Source organism: Pangasianodon hypophthalmus, chromosome 14, assembly GCF_027358585.1.
Source record: "Pangasianodon hypophthalmus isolate fPanHyp1 chromosome 14, fPanHyp1.pri, whole genome shotgun sequence".
In the NCBI taxonomy this organism is placed as follows: domain Eukaryota; kingdom Metazoa; phylum Chordata; class Actinopteri; order Siluriformes; family Pangasiidae; genus Pangasianodon; species Pangasianodon hypophthalmus.
The window spans coordinates 2,258,799-2,282,727 of NC_069723.1; the positions used below are offsets into that span (position 1 = coordinate 2,258,799).

At 42.3% G+C, this 23,929-nt stretch overlaps 3 protein-coding genes across 5 annotated transcripts; 2 read left to right on the forward strand and 1 right to left on the reverse strand.

Annotated features, from left to right (window-relative positions):
- Positions 1-221: 221 nt before the first annotated feature.
- rwdd2b (RWD domain containing 2B) lies at positions 222-3,672 on the reverse strand. The gene is made up of 4 exons (XM_026943391.3): positions 2,726-3,672; positions 1,691-1,758; positions 1,032-1,388; positions 222-611 (listed from the first exon to the last, which is right to left on the reverse strand). Exons 1-4 carry the CDS (start codon positions 2,915-2,917, stop codon positions 377-379), a joined length of 852 nt encoding a protein of 283 aa, XP_026799192.3. The 5' UTR covers positions 2,918-3,672; the 3' UTR covers positions 222-376.
- A 309-nt stretch (positions 3,673-3,981) lies between these two features.
- usp16 (ubiquitin specific peptidase 16) lies at positions 3,982-14,515 on the forward strand. 3 transcript variants are annotated; one of them, XM_053239915.1, is made up of 18 exons: positions 3,982-4,237; positions 4,794-4,895; positions 4,977-5,164; positions 6,174-6,497; positions 6,605-6,708; positions 6,949-7,064; positions 8,382-8,596; positions 8,843-8,938; positions 9,886-10,016; positions 10,143-10,230; positions 10,515-10,593; positions 10,751-10,896; positions 11,207-11,374; positions 11,492-12,101; positions 12,332-12,426; positions 12,632-12,718; positions 12,835-12,982; positions 13,673-14,515. In XM_053239915.1, exons 2-18 carry the CDS (start codon positions 4,829-4,831, stop codon positions 13,792-13,794), a joined length of 2,784 nt encoding a protein of 927 aa, XP_053095890.1. In that variant the 5' UTR covers positions 3,982-4,237; positions 4,794-4,828; the 3' UTR covers positions 13,795-14,515. The 3 variants fall into 3 exon arrangements, with proteins under 3 accessions (XP_053095890.1, XP_053095889.1, XP_026799189.3); XM_053239914.1 differs by having other exon boundaries at positions 3,985-4,237; positions 4,790-4,895; XM_026943388.3 differs by lacking the exon at positions 6,174-6,497 and having other exon boundaries at positions 4,000-4,237; positions 4,790-4,895.
- Positions 14,516-15,794: 1,279 nt separating this feature from the next.
- Positions 15,795-23,711, forward strand: farsb (phenylalanyl-tRNA synthetase subunit beta). Its single transcript, XM_026943496.3, has 17 exons — positions 15,795-15,934; positions 16,747-16,802; positions 17,075-17,229; positions 17,826-17,898; positions 18,042-18,157; positions 18,306-18,456; positions 18,621-18,729; positions 19,466-19,536; positions 19,759-19,820; positions 20,365-20,416; positions 20,936-20,997; positions 21,100-21,307; positions 21,451-21,531; positions 21,870-21,962; positions 22,791-22,908; positions 23,077-23,229; positions 23,330-23,711. Exons 1-17 carry the CDS (start codon positions 15,877-15,879, stop codon positions 23,479-23,481), a joined length of 1,770 nt encoding a protein of 589 aa, XP_026799297.3. The 5' UTR covers positions 15,795-15,876; the 3' UTR covers positions 23,482-23,711.
- The last annotated feature ends 218 nt before the right edge of the window (positions 23,712-23,929 follow it).

The window sequence follows — 23,929 nt, forward strand, 5'->3', positions numbered from 1 at the left end:
ACTAACTTCTCTCACGGATGTTGCACAACATTATTCCGAAGAAGACACTATTCTGATTGTGTTCCCAGTAAAGTGGACGGTGAGTGTATATACACACACACACACACACACACACACACACAGATATACACACACAGATATACACACACAGATATACACACACAGACATACACACACAGATAGACTGAGACATGGGGTAGATAAAAAAGATAGACAGACAGTTTATACATAACTGTTTATTCCATATGACATGGAAATGGTGTCTTGCTAAAAACAGAGGCACTTCATCATTCATCATTCATCACACACACACACACACACACACACACACACACACACACACAACTGTAAAACCCGCTTCATGAAGAGTCCTCTCTCATCTCCCTTCGACTCCGAAGTACATCTGGAAGATTTGAGCGCAGCCTCTCTCGCTGAGGAACTGGAAGAGCTGCCCGAGGTCCATGTGGTTCCCTCTGTTCCCGTGAGGATCGAACGCGGCCTCCTCGAAGCCGTCGAATCGGCGCAGCGACTCTGCGCTCTGATTGGCTGGGTCCAGTGGGACGTCCTCTCTGTGACGGATCATGATGCGCTTCCAGGTCAGGACTTTCACCCTGCACACATCGTACGCAACAAACATCAAACATCAAGATCTTGCTTCGAATGTGTACACCTGCAGCACAACCAGAGGAGTTCACACAGAGCACAGACGCTATAGAGATACCAATTTTTTCCAAAAGTTAGCATGCTAATTAGCTAGTTTTGCAGAAATGCCTTCTGGGTAAGTACTGAAGTCTGGTGAATCGATCACACGATGGACAAAGGGACGTGTTGGTAACCAGCCGGACAAAAAAAAAAACATCTGGACAGACTTAAGGATTAAAGCGCCGCTGCATCACTCTCTTTAGATGGAGATGAAGCAAGGGATAAATCCCTCTGCTCCACTCACTATCAGCAGGTGTTCGAACAGCATTGTGGGAAACATATTAAACAACAGAGATGAGTCTGGGTGATAAATGACCTCTAACACACACCTGGCCCAGAATTCCTCACAGGCGGCCTGTAGACCCTCCACACACACGACCCCCGGCTTCCCCGGCATGCTGAAGCCGGTCAGCTGCAGCTCTTTGGCCCACTCCAGGATGTTCTTCCTCTTGCTCTTGTTGTAGATATGATGGCTGTAGATCCACAGTCTGGTGAAGGTCTCGGCGCTCGGCGCCTGCGCTGCTCCTTTCGCTCCGTCGTCGTCCCGCTCCAGGTATTCGTGTGTGTGATCTCTGAGCCAGTCGACAGCGGACAGCACACACACTTCGCCCGTGCAGCTCTCGCGCAGGTACGAGCGCAGATCGGAGACGAGGCAGGCGTGCTGCACCCGGCTCAACTCGCCACATCTACGACAATAAACGGCATGTTACGCTTTACTACATTAACAATATGCCAACGGATACACGCGTCTTTTAAATCCGTACATGTGAAGTGTTGCGGTACAAATCCTAGTCAATGAGCCGTTACTATAGAAACCAAAATGTATCATTTGCAGCCGCACTGCTGTCACAGCTGCTGTTACAGTATAGAAAATTAATCAGCACCTTCTGACCAATCAGAATCCAGAATTCAACATCACTGTGGTATAATAAAGAAATAGTTTTTGATACATAAATCACAGGTGAAAGAAATGTGGAAGTTTTTATACCTGACTACGATCTCGGGCAGCACTGATGGATAGTCAGATGGGTACGTGCACGAGAGTGAGACATCCACCTGCACGTGAAATCAACATCGTAAGAGATAAACGATAAAATCAATACATGGCGTCTTGTATATATGTATATATATCTTTATACACTATATGGTCAAATGTTTGTGGACACCTGACCATCACACCCATATGTGCTTCTTCCCCAAACTGTTGCCACAAAGTCAGAAGCACACAGTTGTATAGAATGTCTCTGTTTGCTGTAGCATTACAGTTTCCCTTCACTGGAACTAAGAGGCTGAAACCTGTTCCAGCATGACGATGCCCCTGTGCACAAAGCGAGCTCCATGAAGACATGGTGTGTGAAGGTTGGAGTGGAAGAACTCGAGTGTCCTGCACAGAGCCCTGACCTCAACCCCACTGAACACCTTTGGGATGAACTGGAACACTGACTGAACCCCAGACCTCCTCGACATCCCAACATCAGCGCCTGACCTCACTAATGCTCTTGTAGCTGAATGAACACAAATCCCCACAGCCACGCTCCAAAATGTAGCGGAAAGACTTCGCAGAAGAGTGGACTTTATTGCCATCGTGCTCGTCATCTTGTAGATTTTTAACTAGCTGAGCCGGGTCTCTGAGTCGTATAGCTGCATTGCATTCTGGGACTTTGAGTCCAACGTTTGCACTCCACAAGATCTCCACTACTTCTACACTGGATTTCTCTTTAATATGATGCTGCAAAATGGTGAGTGAGGAAAGAAACTTGTTTTTAAGGAGCTAGCCGTGATGTTTTCGATGTTTGACGTCCTATTAAACTTTGCTAGCAATGCCGAAGTCCCCCCGTGACGTCAGTGCGGCACACAACCACTAACTTCTCACAGGAAGAACGAAAACGCAGCACCAGCCAACAAACCCAAACAAACACATCACAAATCTCTCAATCCAAGTCTATGTGGTGTGTTTCAGGATGGAGTTTGACTTTAATCATTGGTTTATATATGGATATATTAAAAAGTGTGTTTAGTTCACCCCAGTGTGTGTCCGGATCTTGACGCAGAGTTCAGGTCTGGTGTTTGAGGGACAGTCCGCTGTTCCTTCCACGTAAGCCCTGAGCTCTGCGTACGCCACCGGCTCCACCTCCAGCTCCTCCTGGCTGGGAAACATGCTCAGCAGCAGCTCGACTTCAGCCAGCTGAGCCTCTGCATGCTCAGTCTGAGCCATTCTCACTTCCTCCTGACTCTCAGCTGCAATCTGATCTAATCTGATCTCTCACTGCTGATGTATCACAGAGAGAAGAAACAAACACCACCGACATGTTGTGTCATGTAACTCTGAAACAGCATGAACACAACACCAGCATCATTTAATCACTTAATCTGTCCAAATTGTACAAATCTTAAACTGTTGCTCCCAAATAATCACGCTTGGGAAATGCGCATGCGCAGTCAGTCGTGTAGTAAACTGGCTTCAACTATTTTTGTTGCTACTTCCGGTCACAAAATAAGCTGCTTTATATCAAACTAACACTAAATAATAGGCAATTTTGTGAGCTCTTAATTAAATTAAACATTTAAATAACACTAAGAATAGTCTGCATTTTATAATTTTATAATTTTTTAATTTAGAGCTGTTTAATGAATCATTAGCATGCGCGAGCTGCCTAGCGACCGGTACAACAGGATTTCCGGTCACAAAAAAAACCAATGTTACGTTTCAAAATCAGTTATTCAGCTCTCAAATAAACACAAAATATCACCAAGTGTACTTAATATTTTCAGAATTTAGAGTTACTTGATGAGCATTTTATTATTAGCCTCAGCTAAGTATTTTTTTTAATACGTGGCTATAGCAACGGTCACTACTTCCGGTCACAAAAAAAGTAACGTTATGTCTCAAAGAAATAAAGTTAATAAAAAAATCATGTCGTAATTATATAAAACACATAAACACTTTTTTTAGAATTTAAAGCTATGTATATTTTTAGAATTATATTTAAAAAATAATTCTCGCCAGTGACTTAGTATGAAGCGAGTGACATTAGCAACGTGTTTCCGGTCACAAAAAAGCAACCTTAAATATCGTTAAACCTAGATAATTAAATGATTCAAGAACTTTTAAGAAAATATCTAAATATAAATTAAAACATTTTAAAATCACGTGGTTACAACTTAATATATAAAATTAAAAAATCACAAACGCGAGTTTGACGTGTACCGGAAGCACTCAGCAAATTCGGTTGCGTTTCAAATACAATCGTATTCCAGACACAGGGCACTATTTAGGGTGAACGAGCGGTCAGTTTGTATGCTATGGATTGCGCCTAGGTAGGGAATGATGACGTATTTGGGCTTGAGCCGCAGTAAGCGTGTAGTTTAGCAGCTGTTGCTACTCCTGAGATTAACACGAAATTGGTTCATTAAATGGTTTTGATACACGGATTTGTATCTGTTACAGGATCATGTAATTTGAGATTATAAACTCTATGAAAAGAAAGAGCGAGACTACAAAACTGTGTAAACTTCACTGCTGTTAGCTAGCGAGGTAAGCATGATGTTAGCATATATATATATGTATATATGGGATACAATTATTATTATTATTATCATTATTATTATTATCATTATTATTATTATTATTATTATTATTATCATTATTTGTTAAATGAAGTACTTTTACTTTTGAGCTAATGGTCATTTCAGCTATCTTTATTCTTGGAGCAGGTAAAGATATTTATAAGTATTATTTATACTTTTATTTTTTACATTTTTTATTTATTTGTTTTATTTTATTTTAAAATGCAAATTCAATAACACAATTTTTAGATTTTTTTTTCTGGACCACACTGTTATCTAATAAACTTGTGAATTTGAATTGGAGCTTCTCCATTTCCATTTCTTCATGCAAATAAGTAATTAAATATGCATCAATTTGCATAATGAATCAATGACGTCATAACGGGCACATAGTGCACTACAGAGGGTGCATAAGGAGAAGGGATCAGAGTCCTGAATGACCGAAATGGTGTCATTTTTGTCTTATGCTAATTTTTCCTACTCATTTTTTTTGTGCGCTGTGTGTCGTGCGTCTGCACAGGAAGTGTGTATCACAGCGTAACGTTTCAGACGTCTATCGATGGGGAGGAGACGAGCCAAAGACAGAGGCAGGAGTCCTAAAGAGGACAGCTCTGTAGATCTGACGGGTGAGTGACACCAGCCGCCCTCATATACTACACTCTTACTTCCTGAATCAGGTCATGTGACCCGTGTGTGTGTGTGTTTAGGTGTGACGTGTGTGCACATCCGTAAAGGAACAGACCCGAGCTGGCTGAGGAAGACGAGCCTGGACAAGAGCTGGGCCACATGCGAGGTGTGTGAGGTGGAGGAAGAGACCGAGACCGAGACCGAGACTGAGAACGAAGACGGACGAGACGCGCCTGCGATATGGATGTGTCTCAAATGCGGACACAGAGTGAGTGATGATGCGTGTGCACTAGGGTGCAGTGTGCAGGATCCAGTACTTGGCATGGCTCCTTATTGCATATTTAGTTCACTTTATATCATTATTTCATACTTTATGCCCTTATATAAGGAGTAGGGGACTCTAAGTAGGGTCCAGTAGCCCTTACTATATACCCTATGTAGTGCCCTTACATATGGAGAAGGGAGTTGAACCCTAGCTGGAGATGCTGATTCTGAAATAGCTCCTTATTACACATCTAGTTCACTACGTAGGGTGCTTGAGCCATTATATCATACCTTATGCCCTTATATAAGGAGTAGGGCACTCTAAGGAGGGTTCACTTGCCCTTATTATGTACCCTATGTAGTGCCCTTACATATGGAGAAGGGAATTGACCCATAGAGGGGATGCTGATTCTCAAATATCTCCTTATTGCATATTTATTTCACTACATAGGGTGCTTCAGCCATTATTTCATACCCTACATAGTGCCCTTGTATAAAGAGTAGATCGGACACTACATAGAGACAGTAGCCCTTAATTCATTCCTTACTGCATATCTAGTGCATTACATTCAAACCCTATAAAGTGTAGGAAGTATAAAGTATAAATACAGTGTAGTAGCCCTTATTCTACACCCTACATAGTGCAAAAGAGTAAGAAGATGAACTCTTTATCACTCTTTGACACATAGGGCGCTAGTTACCATTACTTCATAGGCTGTGTAGAGAGATATTTAGTGTAGAGAGATATTTAGGATTGGGCCGTGGTGTAGGGAGCTAGTTCCCAACTGGAGAGCTAGTGTAACTACAACAAGTTTACTTCTTCTTCCTCCTATGTAGTGGATTTGTTTAGGGTGTAGTGAGCTGAGCATATTATTGTACCTCTAACACAGGGTGAAGAAGGCCACTATGTGTATCACCCTGTGTAGTGCACTTCTCTAGGGAGTAGGGAGCTAAATCTGAAATGTGACATCTAGTGCACTAGGTAGTATTAAAACCTTTATTTATTTTTATAGCAAAAATCCCAAAATTCCTGGATGCGCTTGGTGTATTGGAAGAACAGAGTGAAATTCCTGACACCTAATGAATCATCCAGGAATGAATCAAGTAGGAATGAATCATCCAGGAAAGAATCATGTAGGAATGAATCATCCAGGAATGAATCAAGTAGGAATGAATCATCCAGGAATGAATCATCCAGGAAAGAATCATGTAGGAATGAATCATCCAGGAATGAATCAAATAGGAATGAATCAAGTAGGAATGAGTCATCCAGGAATGAATCATCCAGGAAAGAATCATGTAGGAATGAGTCATCCAGGAATGAATCCTCACTTATTGTGAGTAGTAAACGAAAGCCAAACTGAACACCGCTAGTATCGCTCTGTTAATGTGTATAAAAGAGTGTGTGTGTGTGTGTGTGTGTGATGTATTTTTATGTGTTCAGGGTTGTGGGAGGTTCTCGGAGAACCAACACGCCATTAAACACTATGAGACGCCGCGTTCAGATCCGCACTGCCTGGTGCTCAGCCTGGACAACTGGAGTGTGTGGTAAGAACAATTTTTAATTGCAACTGTCATAACGTTTTTGAGCAATTAAATGGTACGTATTACAAATTGATAGTTAGCTATCGCTAGCTAAACTAGCTAGCATTTTTTCAAATTTTTCAGAATTAGCATCTAAAATCATTTAGAACCTTCTGGAAAAAATGCCTGAATTTTATGTATGAAAGCTAAAACAAACCCCGTGATTTTTGTTTGTTTGTTTGTTTTTTTTTTTTTACTGTAAAGGTGTTACATCTGCAATGACGATATCCACTACTCCAGCACGGGACAGCTGGCTCAGCTCATCTCCAACATCAAGAAACAAATGCTGGGCGAATCCAGACACAAAGCCGCCACGAGGAGTAAGTGCTTTATGTATGGGTTCATCGAAGTGTTTCACAAATTTTTAACCAAACTTCTAAAAATTGCTGAAAAAGGAAATTGTAAATAGTTGTTGAAAGGAAATTGTAAATAGACAATGTCCTAAAACAGAGTGTAGTTACGGGCTTTGTCTCAAACCACATGCCAGGTTAGAATCATACTATACTGCATGTTATCATAGTTACGTACAATAGATGGCATGAAATCTAGCAGTTTGGTATGCGGTTATAAACTGACTATAGCTACTTGGTAACCCCGAAATGCATCAGTGTTGCTGCTAAATGCTTGGGAACATAAAACCCTTCAGACTTTACAAAGCCCTTTCCAAATTTGCAAAGAAGGAATCTAGGAACCTGGAAAATTTGTTCCCTGGGAACATTGTGGCCTAGAAATGTAGGGTCTTTTCCAAATTTACAAAAATGAATGTAGGATCCTTTATGAATTTACAAAGAATCAATATAAGGCCCTAGAAAGATTAAGATTATTTATTAAACTTTATTGTAGTTGTGCAGAGTACGAGTACAGAGCCAATGAAATGCAGTTTTTCTCATATCCCGTGTTGTTAGGAAGCTGGGGTCAGAGCGCAGGGTCAGCCATGATACGGCGCCCTGGAGCAGATGTGGTTAAGGGCCTTGCTCAAGGGCCCAACAGCAGCAGCTTGACAGTGCTGGGGCTTGAACCCCCTGACCTTCCAATCAGGATCCCAGTGCCTTAACTATATTCTTTATTATTCCTTAATATTCCCTGGGAATATTGTGCCTTTGAAATGTTCAGGCCCCTGGAATTTGGAACACGGAGCCATTTTCAAATTTACAATAGAATACAAAAGAATCAATGTACATCCCTAGAAACTTCCGGACCTGGGAACACTGTGTCCTTGAAACATTGGGCCCTTGAGACAGAGAGTCCTGTGGGCACTATGGGGTTTGGGAGCACAGGGTTGTGCTTTCAAACTCGAATACAATATGGCCACCATCAGCCAATCAGCTAACAGCAGGCATTTGACAGGGTTAGCATTGAGGTAATATGTTCCTCTGTGGTCTCTTTAGTGTCGTATACAACTTGGTGAGAACTGGCCTCTACTTGCGAAGGGTGCTTGGACCCCGCAACTCGCAGCTTGCACCTATATTTCTTAGTAAATCACATTCCTATAAAACGTCATGTAGAATTTAATTGCAGCTATATTTTTATAGTAAACACATTCCTATAAAACATCATGTAGAATTTAGCGTAAGGATGCATATCAGCGTAAATGTGTTCCTAGCTAGGATTCCACTGACTGTGAGTTGTTTCTAAAGGCACTTCTCTCAAAGAAGAAGCGAAGGAAGAGAAGAACACTTCAAGTGACACCGTGCAGGAAAACGAGGTTGAAAAAGAGCAGGAAAAGAAAGAAGAGCAGAAAGAAAACAAGAAGTGCGTGAAGCAAAACGGCCAAGAAACACAATCCAGCACCGTGCCTGTGCGAGGCCTCAGCAACCTCGGCAATACGTGTTTCTTCAATGCTGTGCTGCAGGTCTGCAGATATTTATACTATATTTTATATATATTTATGTTTCTTTGTAAGGATTTTTACCACATTGAACAGTTGAACCTCATACTAAGACAAGCAGTGTGGTAAGTAGCATGTCCTAGCTACTTATAATACTAGCGCTTATGCTAACAAGAGAACTTATGAGAAGAGTGAGTAAGTACACATACATGCTTATGCTATGTATGCTACTGGTAACGGCTATGCTAACACATGTCTTGTGTGTTGCAGAATCTATCGCAGACTTGGCTGCTGCGTCAACTCCTCAGTGATTTCAGGGACGAAGAAAAGAGTGTGTTGATCACACCATCGTCATCCTCCGATCTAGTACGTCCCACACTTCCTACACTCCTTCCATGCAGGGTTAAATATCCACCATGTTTACAAGATGATTCCACTTCGGCGTTGTGGTGGTGTTTACCGCCTCAGAAATTAACAGTTAGCAGTTGATGCTAAGTGTAATTACAGTGTGATTTTAGTCACAGGGAGGCTTTTCAGAGTAGTTTATCAGCATATCTGAGGAAAATGTCGACGTTCCTGACAGCTTCGTCTGGTTTCCGATGTCGTCATACCTGTACATTGTCTGTATAAAAGATTTTGGAAGCTAGCTCAGGCTGTTATTAGCTTTTCGCAGTTGCCTAGCAACAGTATTCTCAAATGTGAAAATTGGGACCTGGGAACATCATGCCCTTGAAATGTTGGGGTTTTAATAAGACAGGGCTCTGGAAGTGTAGGGCTGTTAAGAAAATGGCAGAGGGAACACACAAAATTATAAAATTGTAAATCTCTTTAACAGCTAATTCAAGTGTGATTTTTGTTGTTTTTTCTCCCTTTTTCTTTCCCCCCTACACAGGAAGTCTTTGAGAGAACTGTTGCTAGGCAACCACGAAACACACACACGCAAAGCAAAGGCTAATAAATGACCCTTTTATACAGAAAACGTAAAGGTACAAACCAGACAAAACTGTCAGGAACATTGACATTTCTCTCAGATATGTTGATAAATTACCAAGAAAAGACTCCGTATGACTAGCATTAACCGCTAACTGTATTCCTGAGGAGGGAAATTAAGAAATTAGACTTTGAGATTTGTGGGGAAAAAATATTTCTGTTCATTTCTGCTCTTCGTTTATTTGCTCTTTGTTTACTCAAGAAGGTATCATGAACAGCTTGCTAATAGCTGAATTAGCTGAACAGGAAAAACTCTAAAGTGTGTCACCTGTAATTCTTTTCTTGTGTGTGTGTGTGTGTGTGCGCGTGTGTTTTTACCTCAGGATCCTTTGCAGGTGCGGTTGCCGAGACCCGGCTCTCTCACGCTGGCCATGTGTCAGCTCCTCAATGAAATCCAGCAGACCAAAAAAGGCGTGGTGACGCCGCGCGAGCTCTTCACACAAGTGTGTAAAAAGTACGGCTTGGAGAAACTAGCGTCCATTTCAGTGCAGTTAGATAAGGCTAGTTTGTGGAAATAGCTTGATTTGTTTGTGTGTGTGTGTGTGTGTGTGTGTGTGTGTGTGCGTGTGTGTGTGTGCAGGGCAGCAAGATTTAAAGGCTTCCAGCAGCAGGACAGTCAGGAGCTCCTGCGCTACCTGCTGGACGGAATGAGAGCCGAGGAGAGCGTTGTACGTGTGCTAATGCGAAACATTCAGCTAGCTTAAGCGACATTCTTGATTGAGATCCCATTCTCATAACTAGCATGTTAGCACAAGGTAGCCTCTTTTGAGGCGTCTTGTCTTGTTTCCAACAAACCATGAGAAACTAGCTAGAGAAATTTATATTTATATTGGCTAAATGTATTTAAAAACAAGCGTTTATTAGCACTTCTCCATTTCAGCTAATAGCTGTGCTAGCAACACTAGTACACTTCCCTGTGCTGTGTGCACTAATGCTAACGTGTTATCCACAGAGAGTAACTGCTGGAATCTTGAATGCGCTGAAAAGTTCGGGCAAAACCTCCGAGCCAGAGCAAAAGAAATTAGTAAAAGGTCAGTGAGCTACTTTATTACGCTATGTATGCTAATGCTAAGCATTATAAAGTGTCTAACTATAGCGAGTTCTTAGCCACGGTACACAGTACTGAGGGATATATAACGAAACCCTCACGTGACTTTGTTTTGTTTTGTTTGTTTGTTTATTTTCTAGAATATGAGAGCAACGGCGGGACGAAGAGTTTTGTGGATCGTGTGTTTGGCGGAGAGTTGACCAGCACTGTGATGTGTACGGAGTGTAAGACAGTTTCCGTGGTTACCGAAGTGTTTCTCGACCTCTCGCTACCTGTGGCTGATGAGGTAAAGACCTGAAACGACTAACTCTTTAGGTTATGTTTGTAATATTTAGCTAGTCGCTAGCTGTTTTATTTAAAACTTTGTTATAGTAGCTAATTATCCAGCTAGCTCAATTATTCAATTATTCAGCTACTCCAAAGACAACTGCTCAGGGTAACGTTAGCCAGCTCATTATATATATTATATAAAATATCGTACGTTATGAAGTTGTCAGCCAGCTAGCTTATTCAGTAGCAAGCTAGTGAACTGCTTCATCACGGAATCACAATTAGTCAAATACGGCGAAAGACTAATTATTGTTTATCGTTTTTAGGCTTACAGGAAAAAGAAGGGTGGCGGTCAGCAGAAGAAGAGCGAAAGCTTGGAAAGTGGGCGGAGTGTCGAGACTCCGCTGACCAATGGGAATGAAGATATGCCGACGGGCACAGGAAGCAAGTACCAGCAAAAGAAAGCCAAGAAGCAGGCGAAGAAACAGGCTAAGGTACTAAGACACCCACTGAGCTGTAAGACACGTCCCCTGGACATATTAAGACACGCCCACTTAACATATTAAGACACGCCCTCTGATTTGTGTACGTTAACATTCTGGTATTTACAGACCCAGCGGCGTCAGCAAAAGCAAGGTGCAAAGCTCACGCTGGATTTACTGACCAATCAGTGCGAAGACACTTCTCCAGAAGCCCCGCCTCCGAGCACGAACGGACAGCCGGAAGCTGAAACTGAACGTTTAGCAGACGAGCTCATTAGCCAATCAGAGCCTGCGGAACAGAATCAGGAGGTGCCTGCTGATGAAGAGGTAGAGGACGATGAAGAAGTGAGCGAAGCACAAAACTCCGCCTCTAATAGATTCATCAGCCTATCAGAAGAGGGAACAGAAAAACAGGAAGTGGAAGAGGAAGATGAGCGCGAAGAGGCGGAGCTAATTAAGAGCGTGAGAGCGCTGTCGGTCTCCGAGGATCAGCAGAGCAAAGAGGTGGAGCCCGAGGTGGAATCGGGGGCGGAGTCAGAGCTGGAGTTTGGGGCGGAGCCAGGGTTCGTGGTGGTGAATGCGGACCCGAAGGCTGCGTTCTCAACTCTGTCCAGCAGGGCGGCGCTGAACACCTCGGAGAGCTCAGTGGAGTCGAGCCTCCATCAGTTCACACAGGTGGAGCAGCTGACACACACCAACAGCCTGCTGTGTGTGACCTGCAGCCGGAGAGCCGCACACGGTACACACACACACACACTCACGCACACGGTACACACACACACACACACACACACACACACACACACACACACACACACACACACACACACAGTGAATCCAGATCAAGACTGATTCTACCTAAGTCTCTCTGTTTCACTCTCTGTTTCACTCTCTTTTTCTCTGTGTGTGTATGTGTGTGTGTATGTGTGTGTGTATGTGTGTGTGTGTGTGTGTGTGTTTGTTTCACAGGCGGTAAGAAGAAGGTATACACAGAGGCGATGAAGCAGATGCTGATCTCATCCCCTCCTCCTGTACTCACTCTGCACCTGAAGAGGTTCCAGCAGGTAACACACACACACACACACACACACACACACACACACACACACTGAGAGAGAGAGATAAATATACACAGATAAAAATATGATACACAAAGCCAGGGTTTGTAGAAATTCTCCTGTAGACATGGTGCATCATTCTGTCATGATGTAAACTGTGTGTGTGTGTGTGTGTGTGTGTGTGTGTATATGTGTGTGTGTGTGTGTGTAGGTGGGCTACAGTGTGTGTAAAGTCAACAGACATGTACAGTTTCCTCAGGTGCTGGATCTCGGCCCGTTCTGCTCTGCCAAATGCAAGGTATATATCTATAAGTCTTGAATTTCTCTCTCTGGTTATGTCTTGAGTCATTATGCTCTTAGAAGTGGTCTCTGATTTTCTAACGTGTGTGTGTGTGTGTGTGTGTGTGTGTTTAGGGGGTGGAGGAAGGACAGACGCAGCTCCTCTACTCCCTGTACGGCATCGTGGAGCACAGCGGCACCATGCGCTCGGGTCACTACACAGCATTCGTTAAAGCCCGACCTCACACACACACTAGCAGCGGTTTGCTAAACGGAGCGGCAGGTACGTCTGCTCTCACACCCCATCACTTCACTCTGATTGGCTTGATTGATATTTATTTATTCTAATATTTACACAATTACACTCCCTGAACCGGGTAAGATTTCTCATAGCGCAGGGCGGAGTCTTCACAGGAAATGGGGCGTGCCATGTTTAGGAATGAAGGGAGATGTGTGATAATTACCGTACTCCATAGTGTTACTTTAGTGACTCTACACCAAAGTCTTGATTAATTATTGTTATTATTATTATTATTATTATTATTATTATTATTATTATTTTGGCTCTGCATACTACTAAGCACAAAACAATAAATTTTATTACACTTTATAATTCCCAGAAAAGCCGGAGAAGTGAAAAAGAAAGGATAGTGTGGTCATCAGGTCACATGATCAGTTTTAACCTAAGCCCCGCCCTCAATGCTTGTCACTCTACAAAATCAGGATTGCTAGCAAACCTAGCAGCTGAATTTAAGTAGATTTTAAATACGTACCATAAGCTAGAGAGGCGATGTGTTTACGTGGTTGACTAGCTTGTTTTTCGTAAAACCGATATATAATATCAAGCAGGTGAAGAAGTGGAAAAGAAAGGGTAGTGATGATGTCAGATGTCACACCTGTCGCTTTGCAGAAACAGGAAGTGCACACATCATTTCTCCTCATGATCAAATTGTGCACGCATCTTGTTTTGCAGGTGACGAGACGCCCCCTAAAGGCTCGTGGTTCCACATCAGCGACAGCAGCGTGCAGCCCGTCACAGAGGCCCGAGTGCAGACTTCCCAAGCCTACCTGCTCTTCTACGAGAGGATCTCTTAACTCCAGCACGTCCACGCTCTCATGAAGCACTACATCAGCGAGGAAGGACGAGACGAGACCGTTCTTACAGAACTGCTGCTTTCTAACCGGTCGAACGATTTGTGTTTCGAATCATAGCTGACAACGATGAACTGGAATTCACGTAGCTGTGCTGAAGAATAAAGGGTTGAAAAAAGGCGGCTTTCTGTGGAGTTCGTTTCCTGTCAAAGCGAATTTTACATGAATGTAACACAGAAATTACAAATTCACGTTTGGTTTTGTAAACCAGTAACTAAGCACGCTCCAAATGTGAGTTATTATTCACTCTGCTGTATGTTTTTTTTTTTTTTTTTTTAAACTGCATAATAGCATAATTAGTTTACACATGTAGTTTTAACAGCTGGAAATTTCCTCTGGTTCTTCCTCATTTTGAACATAAATAATGAAAGTTACACAAATCTGATCATGAGTTTGCGATTTAAAAAAATTATGATAGTATTATTGTGTTACATCCAATTCCTTTTGACAGGGAATTCTGTATAACTCCGGGTTTTTCCGTATCTGACAGTATCACGCAGCAATAGTGTGCAATGAGCTAAAAAAAAAAAGAGAGAGAGTTAGTTCTAATGTTACGCAGGAAAACCTGACTTGCCTAAATATAGTCATTTTTTTTTTTACAGAATATTTAATTTCATGCAATTTGATATGACAAAAATAATTGATCAATAAACAGAAGATTTAACACACAGCTTCATTGACTTGTCTTTAAGATTGTCTTTAAAGTAGTATATTTTAGCACTTAAAAAGAGGAAGAAATGATCAATAGAATGAAGAACTGAAGACAGGATGCACAGTCAGGTATTAAAAGACAGGATGCACTCAACATGGTTATATTTATGTTGTTATACATGTGTATAATCAGAAGATTTAACAACCGCACACTAATATTCAAATACCAACCTGGGCTTTGTTTCAGAAAAGCATCTGAGAGTTAAGTAAAGAATAAAACACTCAGTGTTGTGCTGTTGTAGGGAAATAATCAGTAATGGGATGGTGTGGTTGCTCTACACTCCTGGGGGGGGGGAGAATGGCCAAATATTAAGCTTTTAATGGTCTTAAGAACAAATCATTGGTCAGGAAATGAGCAAGAATGAAATAAATAGATAAAGGAGCTCAGTACTGGAGCTTTTCCCTCTAATTTCTTTAAATGTTTAAGCCTCGTGGCCCCTGATGGGCTGCATCATGTGCGGCAGATAACCAAATAATCACTAATCTTTTAAGAAAGAAAATGCCAGAAGATATTTTTTGGAAATTTTGTAGTTAGTTTGAATTTTACGTCAAATATTTTAATCATTTTCATGATTTTACCTTTGCGTACAAGAAGACTATAGAAGTGAATTTCCCTGTTTCTAGCTTTTCCCCAAACAATCAGTTCACTGCAGCGAAAGGAAACCAGCGAATGGAGGCACAGGAGCTCTCAGGAGTGCATCAGTTTCATTCCTGCTCATTTTCTCACCAATGATTTGTTCTTAAGACCATTAAAAGCTTCATATTTGCCATTTTAGGGCTTGGTCCATTTGTAATTAATTAATTAATTAATTAATTTATGCATGCATGCATGCCCAGGAGTGTACTATTTAACAAATATCTTTGTGTTGAAATGCTTTTGGGGAAACAGGGCCTAATTTTCTCTAAACCCTGTGAGAAATCTCTTGTTCTCTTTTTGTGTGAGCAAGAGAGATTAACATTTATAAAATATAATGAATCAGTTTTTTGCATTAACTATGGGGAAAAAAGATTAGTCGACTACTTTCTTGAATTACTGGTCAACTAGTAAAAAATAATAACTAAAACATGAATTCATTTATGAATTTATCCTAAATGAATTAATTACAACAGAATAAACACTGGTAATAAATATAAATGTTTGTCTGCACGCGCCATTCATGACAAACGAGTCGCCTGTGACGTCACTCAAAAGAATCACTAAACTGCGCATGCGCGTTCCTTCAGCATTGCGCCCGTGGTGTGGCTCGTCCCGCTTCACTGCGCATGCGCTCCACTCCAGCATCACACCGGTGCTGTTAGCCGTTAGCAGCGACGATGCCGACTGTCAGCGTTAAACGGGACCTTCTCTTCCACGCTTTGGGGAGAACATACAGTAAGTTTGTTTAATCTTCATAAATATTCACCTTCCTGAGTCATTAGTCAGTAAAATGTCATTTATGGGCATTAAATAAAGTTAGCCGTTAGCAATGCCGCAACGGAGCGTTGAATGGGAAAGTGCTAGCACTGCTAATTATCCAATAGCTGTCATTTAAAAATAAGCTTGACTCGTACAAAAGTACGTTGTAAAAGTACGTGTTAAATTACAAAATGACGTTATATACATTTCTGCTTGCTTTGAGGCTGAATTTAGATCATGAAATATGAAATTAAAACCTTTTTGTGCTGTATGTTGCGGCGATTGCATCAGATCAGATTGTGTCATCTGGGATAAAGATAGAAATTTGTGTCGAGACGTGAATTATTAGATAATAGTATGTGTGAAAAGAACGTATAGAGCTTATAAAATTGTTTTTGCTGTAAAATGATAATTTTCCCTTCATTCATTCATGGGAATAAGCTTTAACGGTAGCGAAAATGGATCGTGACGTCATCTAAAAGCGCCAAGTACAAGCATGGGCTCAGTACACTATCATTATTATTGCTGTTATTATTATCATTATTATTATTATTATTATTATTATTATTACTGTTTTTTTTTATTATTACCAGCAAGATAGCTCTAATTGGGCTGTCTTATACGTCTTATTCTTTACTGATAAAGCCAAAATTAAAGCTAGAATTTATCCAAAAAATCTGTGAAATGATTCTAACTGTAGTGTTTTGCTTTAACACATTCTCAGTCAGTCTTTGGTTCAGTAGGTGAAGCGGTGCACATTTTAAATCTGCCTTTCTCGTCTGTTGCAGCTGATGAAGAATTCGACGAGCTCTGCTTCGAGTTCGGCCTCGAGCTGGACGAGATTGTGAGTAATAATCAGTTCCTGGATATTCTGCCATGTTCACCATGCACATTATGAAAAAGTCACAACAGTGTTATAGAAAGATTTGACTTAATGTGTTTACGGTTGTGTTCTAATTTGTACGTTCGATATTTATTTGAACTCGATGGGGGAAAAGGGTTAGTAGTAGTTTTATGAGAACCTGAGGTTAGTTGTTTATTGAATTTGCTCTGTGTGTGTGTGTGTGTGTGTGTGTGTGTGTGTGTGTGTGTGTGTGTGTGTGTGCGCACGTTTAGACATCGGAGAAGGACATAATCAGCCGCGAGCAGGGCGATCAGAAAGCCGAGGGAGCCTCGGAGGTGGTGCTGTATAAGATCGACGTCCCAGCCAACCGATATGACCTGCTGTGTCTGGAGGGACTCGTCCGAGGACTGCAGGTCTTCAAGGAGAAGTACGACACACACACACACACACACACACACACACACACACACACACACACACACAGTGTGATTCAGTGAAGTTCTTTTCCCTGGCACAGTGGGGAAACCACGTAGTTACTTATCCAAATCCCCAACACACTTTAGTCAAGTACCTGTGTTTGTTTCCCATCACATCACCCTTGAAGTCGATAAGGGAATTGTTATACACACAACTAAATAAAAGAAAAAACATGCATATCTATCTATCTATCTATCTATCTATCTATTTGACATAAAAATGTGAATTATTAAGCATGACACCCAGCAGGTTTGTGGTAATGGCAACAGGTGCAACTGAGGGTGCCAATACTTTTATTTTACTGAAAATAGATGCAACAATTCGGTGCCCTTCACTCATTGTAGCTCCGCCCATAACTTTCTCTTCCAAATCCGATGCAACTCATTTAGAAAGTGGAAAATGCTATAAAATGTGCAATGTTGTGTAAATGGTGTACAATATAATGTAATATCCAAAGGGACCCTGTATAAACATCTGTGTGTGTGTGTGTGTGTGTGTGTGTGTGTGTGTGTGTGTGTGTGTGTGTGTGTGTGTGTGTGTGTGTAGAAAGGAGGCCCCCCGTTACAGGCGTGTGAGTCCAGTGAGCGGAGACCCACAGCGGCTCGTCATTACTGAGGAGGTGAGTTAAACTGTTTATTGAAAGCCTGGCGCATACGTGACATCCCATAATGCACTGCAGCGTCTTACTGCTTAATCAGTCTACACCCATAATTAGGAGAAGGTTCTCGTGATTACTGACTGTCCTCGTATTTCCTCGCGCAGACGGCGAGTGTGAGGCCGCACGCGGTGGCTGCTGTGCTGCGGAACATCACGTTCACGCCGGAGCGCTACGACAGCTTCATCGAGCTGCAGGAGAAGCTGCACCAGAACATCTGCAGGTGAGGCAGGACGTCTCCTACAGAGAAGAGGGCTGACTAACAGCCAGTCAGACTCACGCTGATGATCCGTTTCATTTATTTTGCCTCAGTTACTACGTTAGTCCCTACCGCTGTTAGCCAATGAGAACTCAGTGTTGTGGAATTGCAGGAAAAGGACGCTGGTCGCCATAGGAACCCACGACCTGGACACCATCTCAGGGCCGTTCACGTACACGGCTAAAGCGCCGGAGGAAATCCGCTTCAGACCGCTCAGTCAGAGTCAGGAGTACACGGCCACTCAGCTCATGAGCCTCTACAAGGTGAGCTCTGATTGGCTGTCGCTGCCTTGATCTAGACCCTGCCTGCGCAAAGCCCTCGTTTCTGATTGGCTGTCAGGTGTCATTTGTTTTCTTATATCAGGATGTGTGTGTGTGTGTGTGTGTGTGTGTGTGTGTGTGTGTGTGTGTGTGCGCGTGCGCTATAGACGGACAGCCACCTAAGACATTATCTGCACATCATTGAGGACGAGCCGCTTTACCCCGTCATCTACGACAGCAACGGAGTCGTCCTGTCCATGCCACCCATCATCAACGGTAAGACTTCACCTGTCTCTCTCGCTCTCTCGGTCTCTCTTTCTTTTTCTCTTTTTCTTTCTCTCTCTTTCTCTCTTTCTTTATCTCTCTCTTTCTCTTTCTGGCTCTCTTTCTCTCTCTCTCTCTCTTTGTTGCTGTCTCTCTCTTTGTCTCTCTCTTTCTCTCTTTCTCTCTCTCAATGTCTCTCTCTTTTTCTGTGTCTCTCCCTTCAGTCCTCTTTCTCTCTTTCTCGCTCTCTCTCTCCTTCAACCATCTCTCTTTCTCTCTCTCTCCCCCTTCATCTGTCTCTCTTCTCTTTATCATTCTCTCTGTCTCTTTGTGTTCCTCTCTCTGTCATTCCCCTGGCTGTCTCCTTCACCTGTCTCTCTCTTTCTTTCTTTCTTTCTCTCTTTTTCTCTCCCACTTCACCCGTCTCTCTCTCTCTCTCTCTCTTTGTTGCTCTCTCTTCTTCATCCATCTCTCTCTCTCTCTCTCTTTTTTTCTCTTCTTCATCCATCTCTCTCTCTCTTTCTCTTCTTCACCAGTCTCTCTCTCTCTCCCTCTCTCTGCTGCTTCACCCTTCTCTCAAAATCTCTCTTTTTCTCTTTCTCCTTGATTGGTCTATCTCTCTTTTTCTCTCTTTCACCATTCTACCCCCCGCCCCCTGTGCGCTCTCTCTCTCTCTCTCTCTCTCTCTCTCTCTAGTACACTTAATGTGTGTATAAAGTGGTGTATGAATGCTGTGTGTCTCTTTCAGGTGATCACAGCAAAATTTCGGTCAACACAAGGAACGTTTTTATCGAGTGCACAGCCACGGACCTTACTAAGGTAGGAGTGTGCATTCATAAATATCGTAATCATATGACCATGATATCATGTGACGCCGTTTTGAGAGAATGTCATTGAGCGTAGTATGTCGGGTTTTTCGCATATTATTCGTAAATCTCAGTGAGGGAATTAATCTAAAACAGAATTGCTTACGTGTCATCTAAAGGTGTGTACAATCGTGTGTGTGTGTGTGTGTGTGTGTGTGTGTGTGTGTGCTCGCAGGCAAAGATAGTATTGGACATGATTGTGACCATGTTCAGCGAATACTGCGCCGAGCCGTTCACGTAAGTGTGTCACACCAGTAACACTACACTGGCCTGCATAAGTATTCACCCCCACTGAACATTTCCACATTTTGTAGTGTTACAACTTGGGCTTTAATAGATTATATGTCATGAACCAGGAGGACAAGTGTAAAGCTCAACACAATGCTACCACTACCGTGCTTCACTATGAACGTCGTATTCTCAGTGCAATGTTTTTTTTTGGCTAAAGGCTCAACCTATCTTTTGGCAAACTCCAAACAGGATTTTATTTGTCTTGCCAGTGTTCCCTAAAGCCCAGCTTTGTGGATTTTGGTTTTCAGCTTCTCCCATCTGAGCTGTGCATCTCTCCAGAGTTACTTGTTTGCTTCTCTGACTAACGTCCTCCTTATCCAATCACTGACTATTGCGAACTATATTGGTCCCCCAACTCCACTTCAGTATTATGGAATATTTTGTGTAGATTCATGACATATAATCCCAATTACTATATACATACATACATATATAGACATGTATGCGTTGTATAATTGAACTGCTTCCTCTCTTTCTCTCTCTCTCTCAGGGTTGAGGAGGCGGAGGTGGTGTATCCTGATGGCAGGATGATCTCCTATCCTGTATGTGTATAGCTCATCCTTCCTCTTTATTTAAATCAGTTCAGTAAATGAGTAAATCAGTCCGTCTCTTTAGACCTGGGGTAGTTTTGAAAAGATCATTTTTATGTTTTTGCCACACTAGCTGTTTTTTTTAACCCATGACCTTTACATCATTTCATCATTTCCATCCTGTCAGTTTTTATTTTAATGGTGCAGTTATGTGGAGTGTGAATCACTAGACAATATGCTGTGAAATAAACCAGACATGTTATTAATATACCTAATACAAAAATAAGGGATTGGCTTCCACTGTCTAGAAGTTGTCAAGATCACGTGACAAAAATGCATCAGCGCTTGATTTTTGGAGTTTATTCACTTGAGGATGGATTCAAAAAGATGTGTTTTATGGCCTTAAACACACACACACACATAGTTACTGTCACTTGCTTCCCACATGAATATCATTTATAACTGATGTTTTAGGGAAAACACACTTGACATTACCTGTCAGCTTCTGACCTTTGACCTTTTGAACCACAGGAGCTGGCCTATAGGACGGAAACCCTTTCAGCAGACTTCATCAACCGCAGAGTCGGCATCAAGTGAGACTCACACACTCTCTCACTCACACACACACACACACACACACACACACTTTTCATCTCTTACACTCAGCTATGCTTCTCTCTCTCTCTCTCTCTCAGTGAGACAGCTGAAAGCATCGCCCATCTCCTGACCCGGATGTGTTTGAGGTCAGAGGTCACAGGTGAAGCCGGTCAGATACAAGTTGAAATCCCACCCACTCGCTCTGATGTCATCCACGCCTGTGACATCATGGAAGACGCCGCCATGGCGTACGGTTTCAACAACATCACCAGGACAAAGCCACGCACTTACACAGTAGCCAATCAGGTGGGAGAACCAGCATCACAACAGCCAATCAGACATGATCTAATGAATGTATGAGCAGTTAAATAAGCCAGAGCTGTGTGTGTGTGTGTGTGTGTGTGTGTGTGTGTGTGTGTGTGTGTGTGTGTGTGTGTGTGTTTGAACAGCTCCCTCTGAACAAGCTGACTGAGCTGTTGAGGTCGGATCTGGCAGCAGCGGGATTCACTGAAGCTCTCACCTTTGCCCTGGTATATACACACACACACACACACACACACACACACCACCTATCTTCCACATGACTTTCATGTTCCATTCAAATCCAATAATCATAAATTACAGCATTTTGAATAAATTGAGCTCCGCCCCCAGTAGAATTGATTGGCATGTGGCGGCCATTTTGTTTACAAATCTCAGCATGTCCTTGATAATTATGGCGGATAAAAATATATTACTGAATATATTGACATCACTTTTGTGAAGACGCACCAACAATCCTAGGGTTGGTTCCCAAAAGTGCTTGGACCCCTGAAAAAAAAAAATCTGTACAGCGTGGTTTATTTCTCTTCCTCTGACCCTGTTTCAGTGTTCTCGAGAGGACATCGCTGATAAACTGGGAAAGAACATCACAGAGACGAGAGCCGTACACATCTCCAACCCTAAAACGGCTGAATTCCAGGTTACACACACACACAAACACACACACACACACACACACACACACAATTCAGGGCATGGCTGTTAGGTGATTAGTTTGTATCAGTAATGTTTGTCCATTAGCGCAGGTGTTCTCAGTTCCAGTCCCCATGCTCTGCACTAGGAGAGTGTGTGTGTGTGTGTGTGTGTGTGTTTCTTTCTGATAGCTGTGTGTCAATATTAAATTTGCTTCTCAAAACAGTCACGGTTTCCAACGTTGTCACAGTATCGCATTTACAAGAAACGTTATTCTCACTAGGCAGCGCTTTAAAGTTTAGTTTTCAAACTGTCGTCTGATGAACAGAATTATGAGATCGTAAGATTCAGTAAGTTTGTCCAGAATTAAAGACGGGAACCTGACGAGCACAAACACTGTGCTTTAAAGATCACAGTATATCCGAGATTATTTTATAACGCTCGTCTCAACACTTTATATTCAGTAGTGTAGAATATTCAGTAGTCTGGTGTGTTCGCGCTGTATATTCAGTAGTAAGTAGTGTGGTGTGTGTAGAATTAGCCTGGTTAGTCTAGAAGTAGTCTGGTGTGTTTGTGTTTTATATTCAGGAGTGTGATGTTTAAACGTCTGGGAAGTTTGTGTTTTATATTAATAATTATATTATGCTTTATACGGCTCATTTGCATTTTGCACCATCTTCGATCTATAATGTGATTGTTCTATGATGTTTCGAAGGCAGGTGTTAAAATATTAACAAATGATGTATTATACAGCTGTAGTCATTAGTGTGTGTGTGTGTGTGTGTGTGTGTGTGTGTGTGTGTGTGTGTGTGTGTGTGTGTGTGTGTGTGTGTAGGTGGCGAGGACTACACTTCTGCCCGGGCTCTTGAAGACCGTGGCTGCAAACAGGAAGATGGCGCTACCGCTCAAGTTGTTCGAGATCTCAGACGTGGTGCTGAAGGACGAAGAGAAAGGTGTGTGTGTGTGTGTGTGTGTGTGTGTGTGTGTGTGTGTGTGTGTGTTTTCAAAGAGTAATTATGTAACACAGGAAATTTGAAATCAGGGCTACGACAGGATACAGATGAGAAATTCCACACAGTGCACTTTGTTTATTTGTGTGTGTGTGTGTGTGTGTGTGTCAGACGTGGGAGCACGCAACAACAGGCGTCTGTGTGCGGTTTACTACAACAAGTCACCAGGCTTCGAAGTCATCCACGGCCTCCTGGACCGACTCATGCAGTTGCTGGATGTCAAACCGGGTCGTAACCATGGCTACCACATCCAGGCCTCAGAAGGTGAGTGACTCCTGGACTTTTTAAAAAGATGTTAAAAACATACAAAGACTAAAGAAAATGAAAGTTTCTCTCTCTCTCTCTCTCTCTCTCTCTCGCTCAGACTCCACCTTCTTCCCGGGCCGCTGTGCTGAAATCTTTTTTGGTGGGAAAAGCATCGGACGCCTCGGTGTCCTTCACCCCGATGTCATCAACGCCTTCGACCTCACCATGCCCTGCTCCGCCCTCGACGTCGACATCGAGCCCTTCCTGTGATGTCACTAATTAAACCACACACACAACTAGCCATGCCCATGAACATTACATGTAATAGCTGTTACTGATGCATCCTGTAGCTCCGCCCATATCAGGAAGCAGTGGGCGGAGTCTTCTCTCTGTGTTGGGTTTAGGGTGAAGGGCACGACTCTCGGCCCCTTCACAGACGGCTTTATCTTATTGCCAGTGCATCGTAATCATTAATAAACAGATATCTCTATGTACTTACATGACCGTGTGTTATTGTCATCACATATACACAAATAAACAAAGATACAAGCAATTATTTTTGAAAAATATCTTTTCTCTCAACACTTTTCCATTTCTTCTTCTAGGAATTTCTTTTCTTCTTTTCTTTTTTTGTACACTGATAAAGTCGACATGTAAGTGATACAGACAGATTAACAGAAATAAGTAACTATAGAAAAATATCCCAAAATTCACATTT

Coding starts and splice junctions, on each gene's coding strand:
- rwdd2b (XM_026943391.3), bottom strand. CDS start 2,917: ATGGCTCAGACTGAGCATGCAGAGGCTCAGCTGGCTGAAGTCGAGCTG. Junction 1,389..1,690: donor CTGCCCGAGATCGTAGTCAG/GTATAAAAACTT, acceptor TTATTGTCGTAG/ATGTGGCGAGTTGAGCCGGG. Junction 612..1,031: donor TGTGAGGAATTCTGGGCCAG/GTGTGTGTTAGA, acceptor CGATGTGTGCAG/GGTGAAAGTCCTGACCTGGA.
- usp16 (XM_053239915.1), top strand. CDS start 4,829: ATGGGGAGGAGACGAGCCAAAGACAGAGGCAGGAGTCCTAAAGAGGAC. Junction 10,017..10,142: donor TTCACACAAGTGTGTAAAAA/GTACGGCTTGGA, acceptor GTGTGTGTGCAG/GGCAGCAAGATTTAAAGGCT. Junction 12,983..13,672: donor TTTGCTAAACGGAGCGGCAG/GTACGTCTGCTC, acceptor CTTGTTTTGCAG/GTGACGAGACGCCCCCTAAA.
- farsb (XM_026943496.3), top strand. CDS start 15,877: ATGCCGACTGTCAGCGTTAAACGGGACCTTCTCTTCCACGCTTTGGGG. Junction 18,158..18,305: donor CTGCACCAGAACATCTGCAG/GTGAGGCAGGAC, acceptor GTGGAATTGCAG/GAAAAGGACGCTGGTCGCCA. Junction 18,730..19,465: donor CATGCCACCCATCATCAACG/GTAAGACTTCAC, acceptor TGTCTCTTTCAG/GTGATCACAGCAAAATTTCG.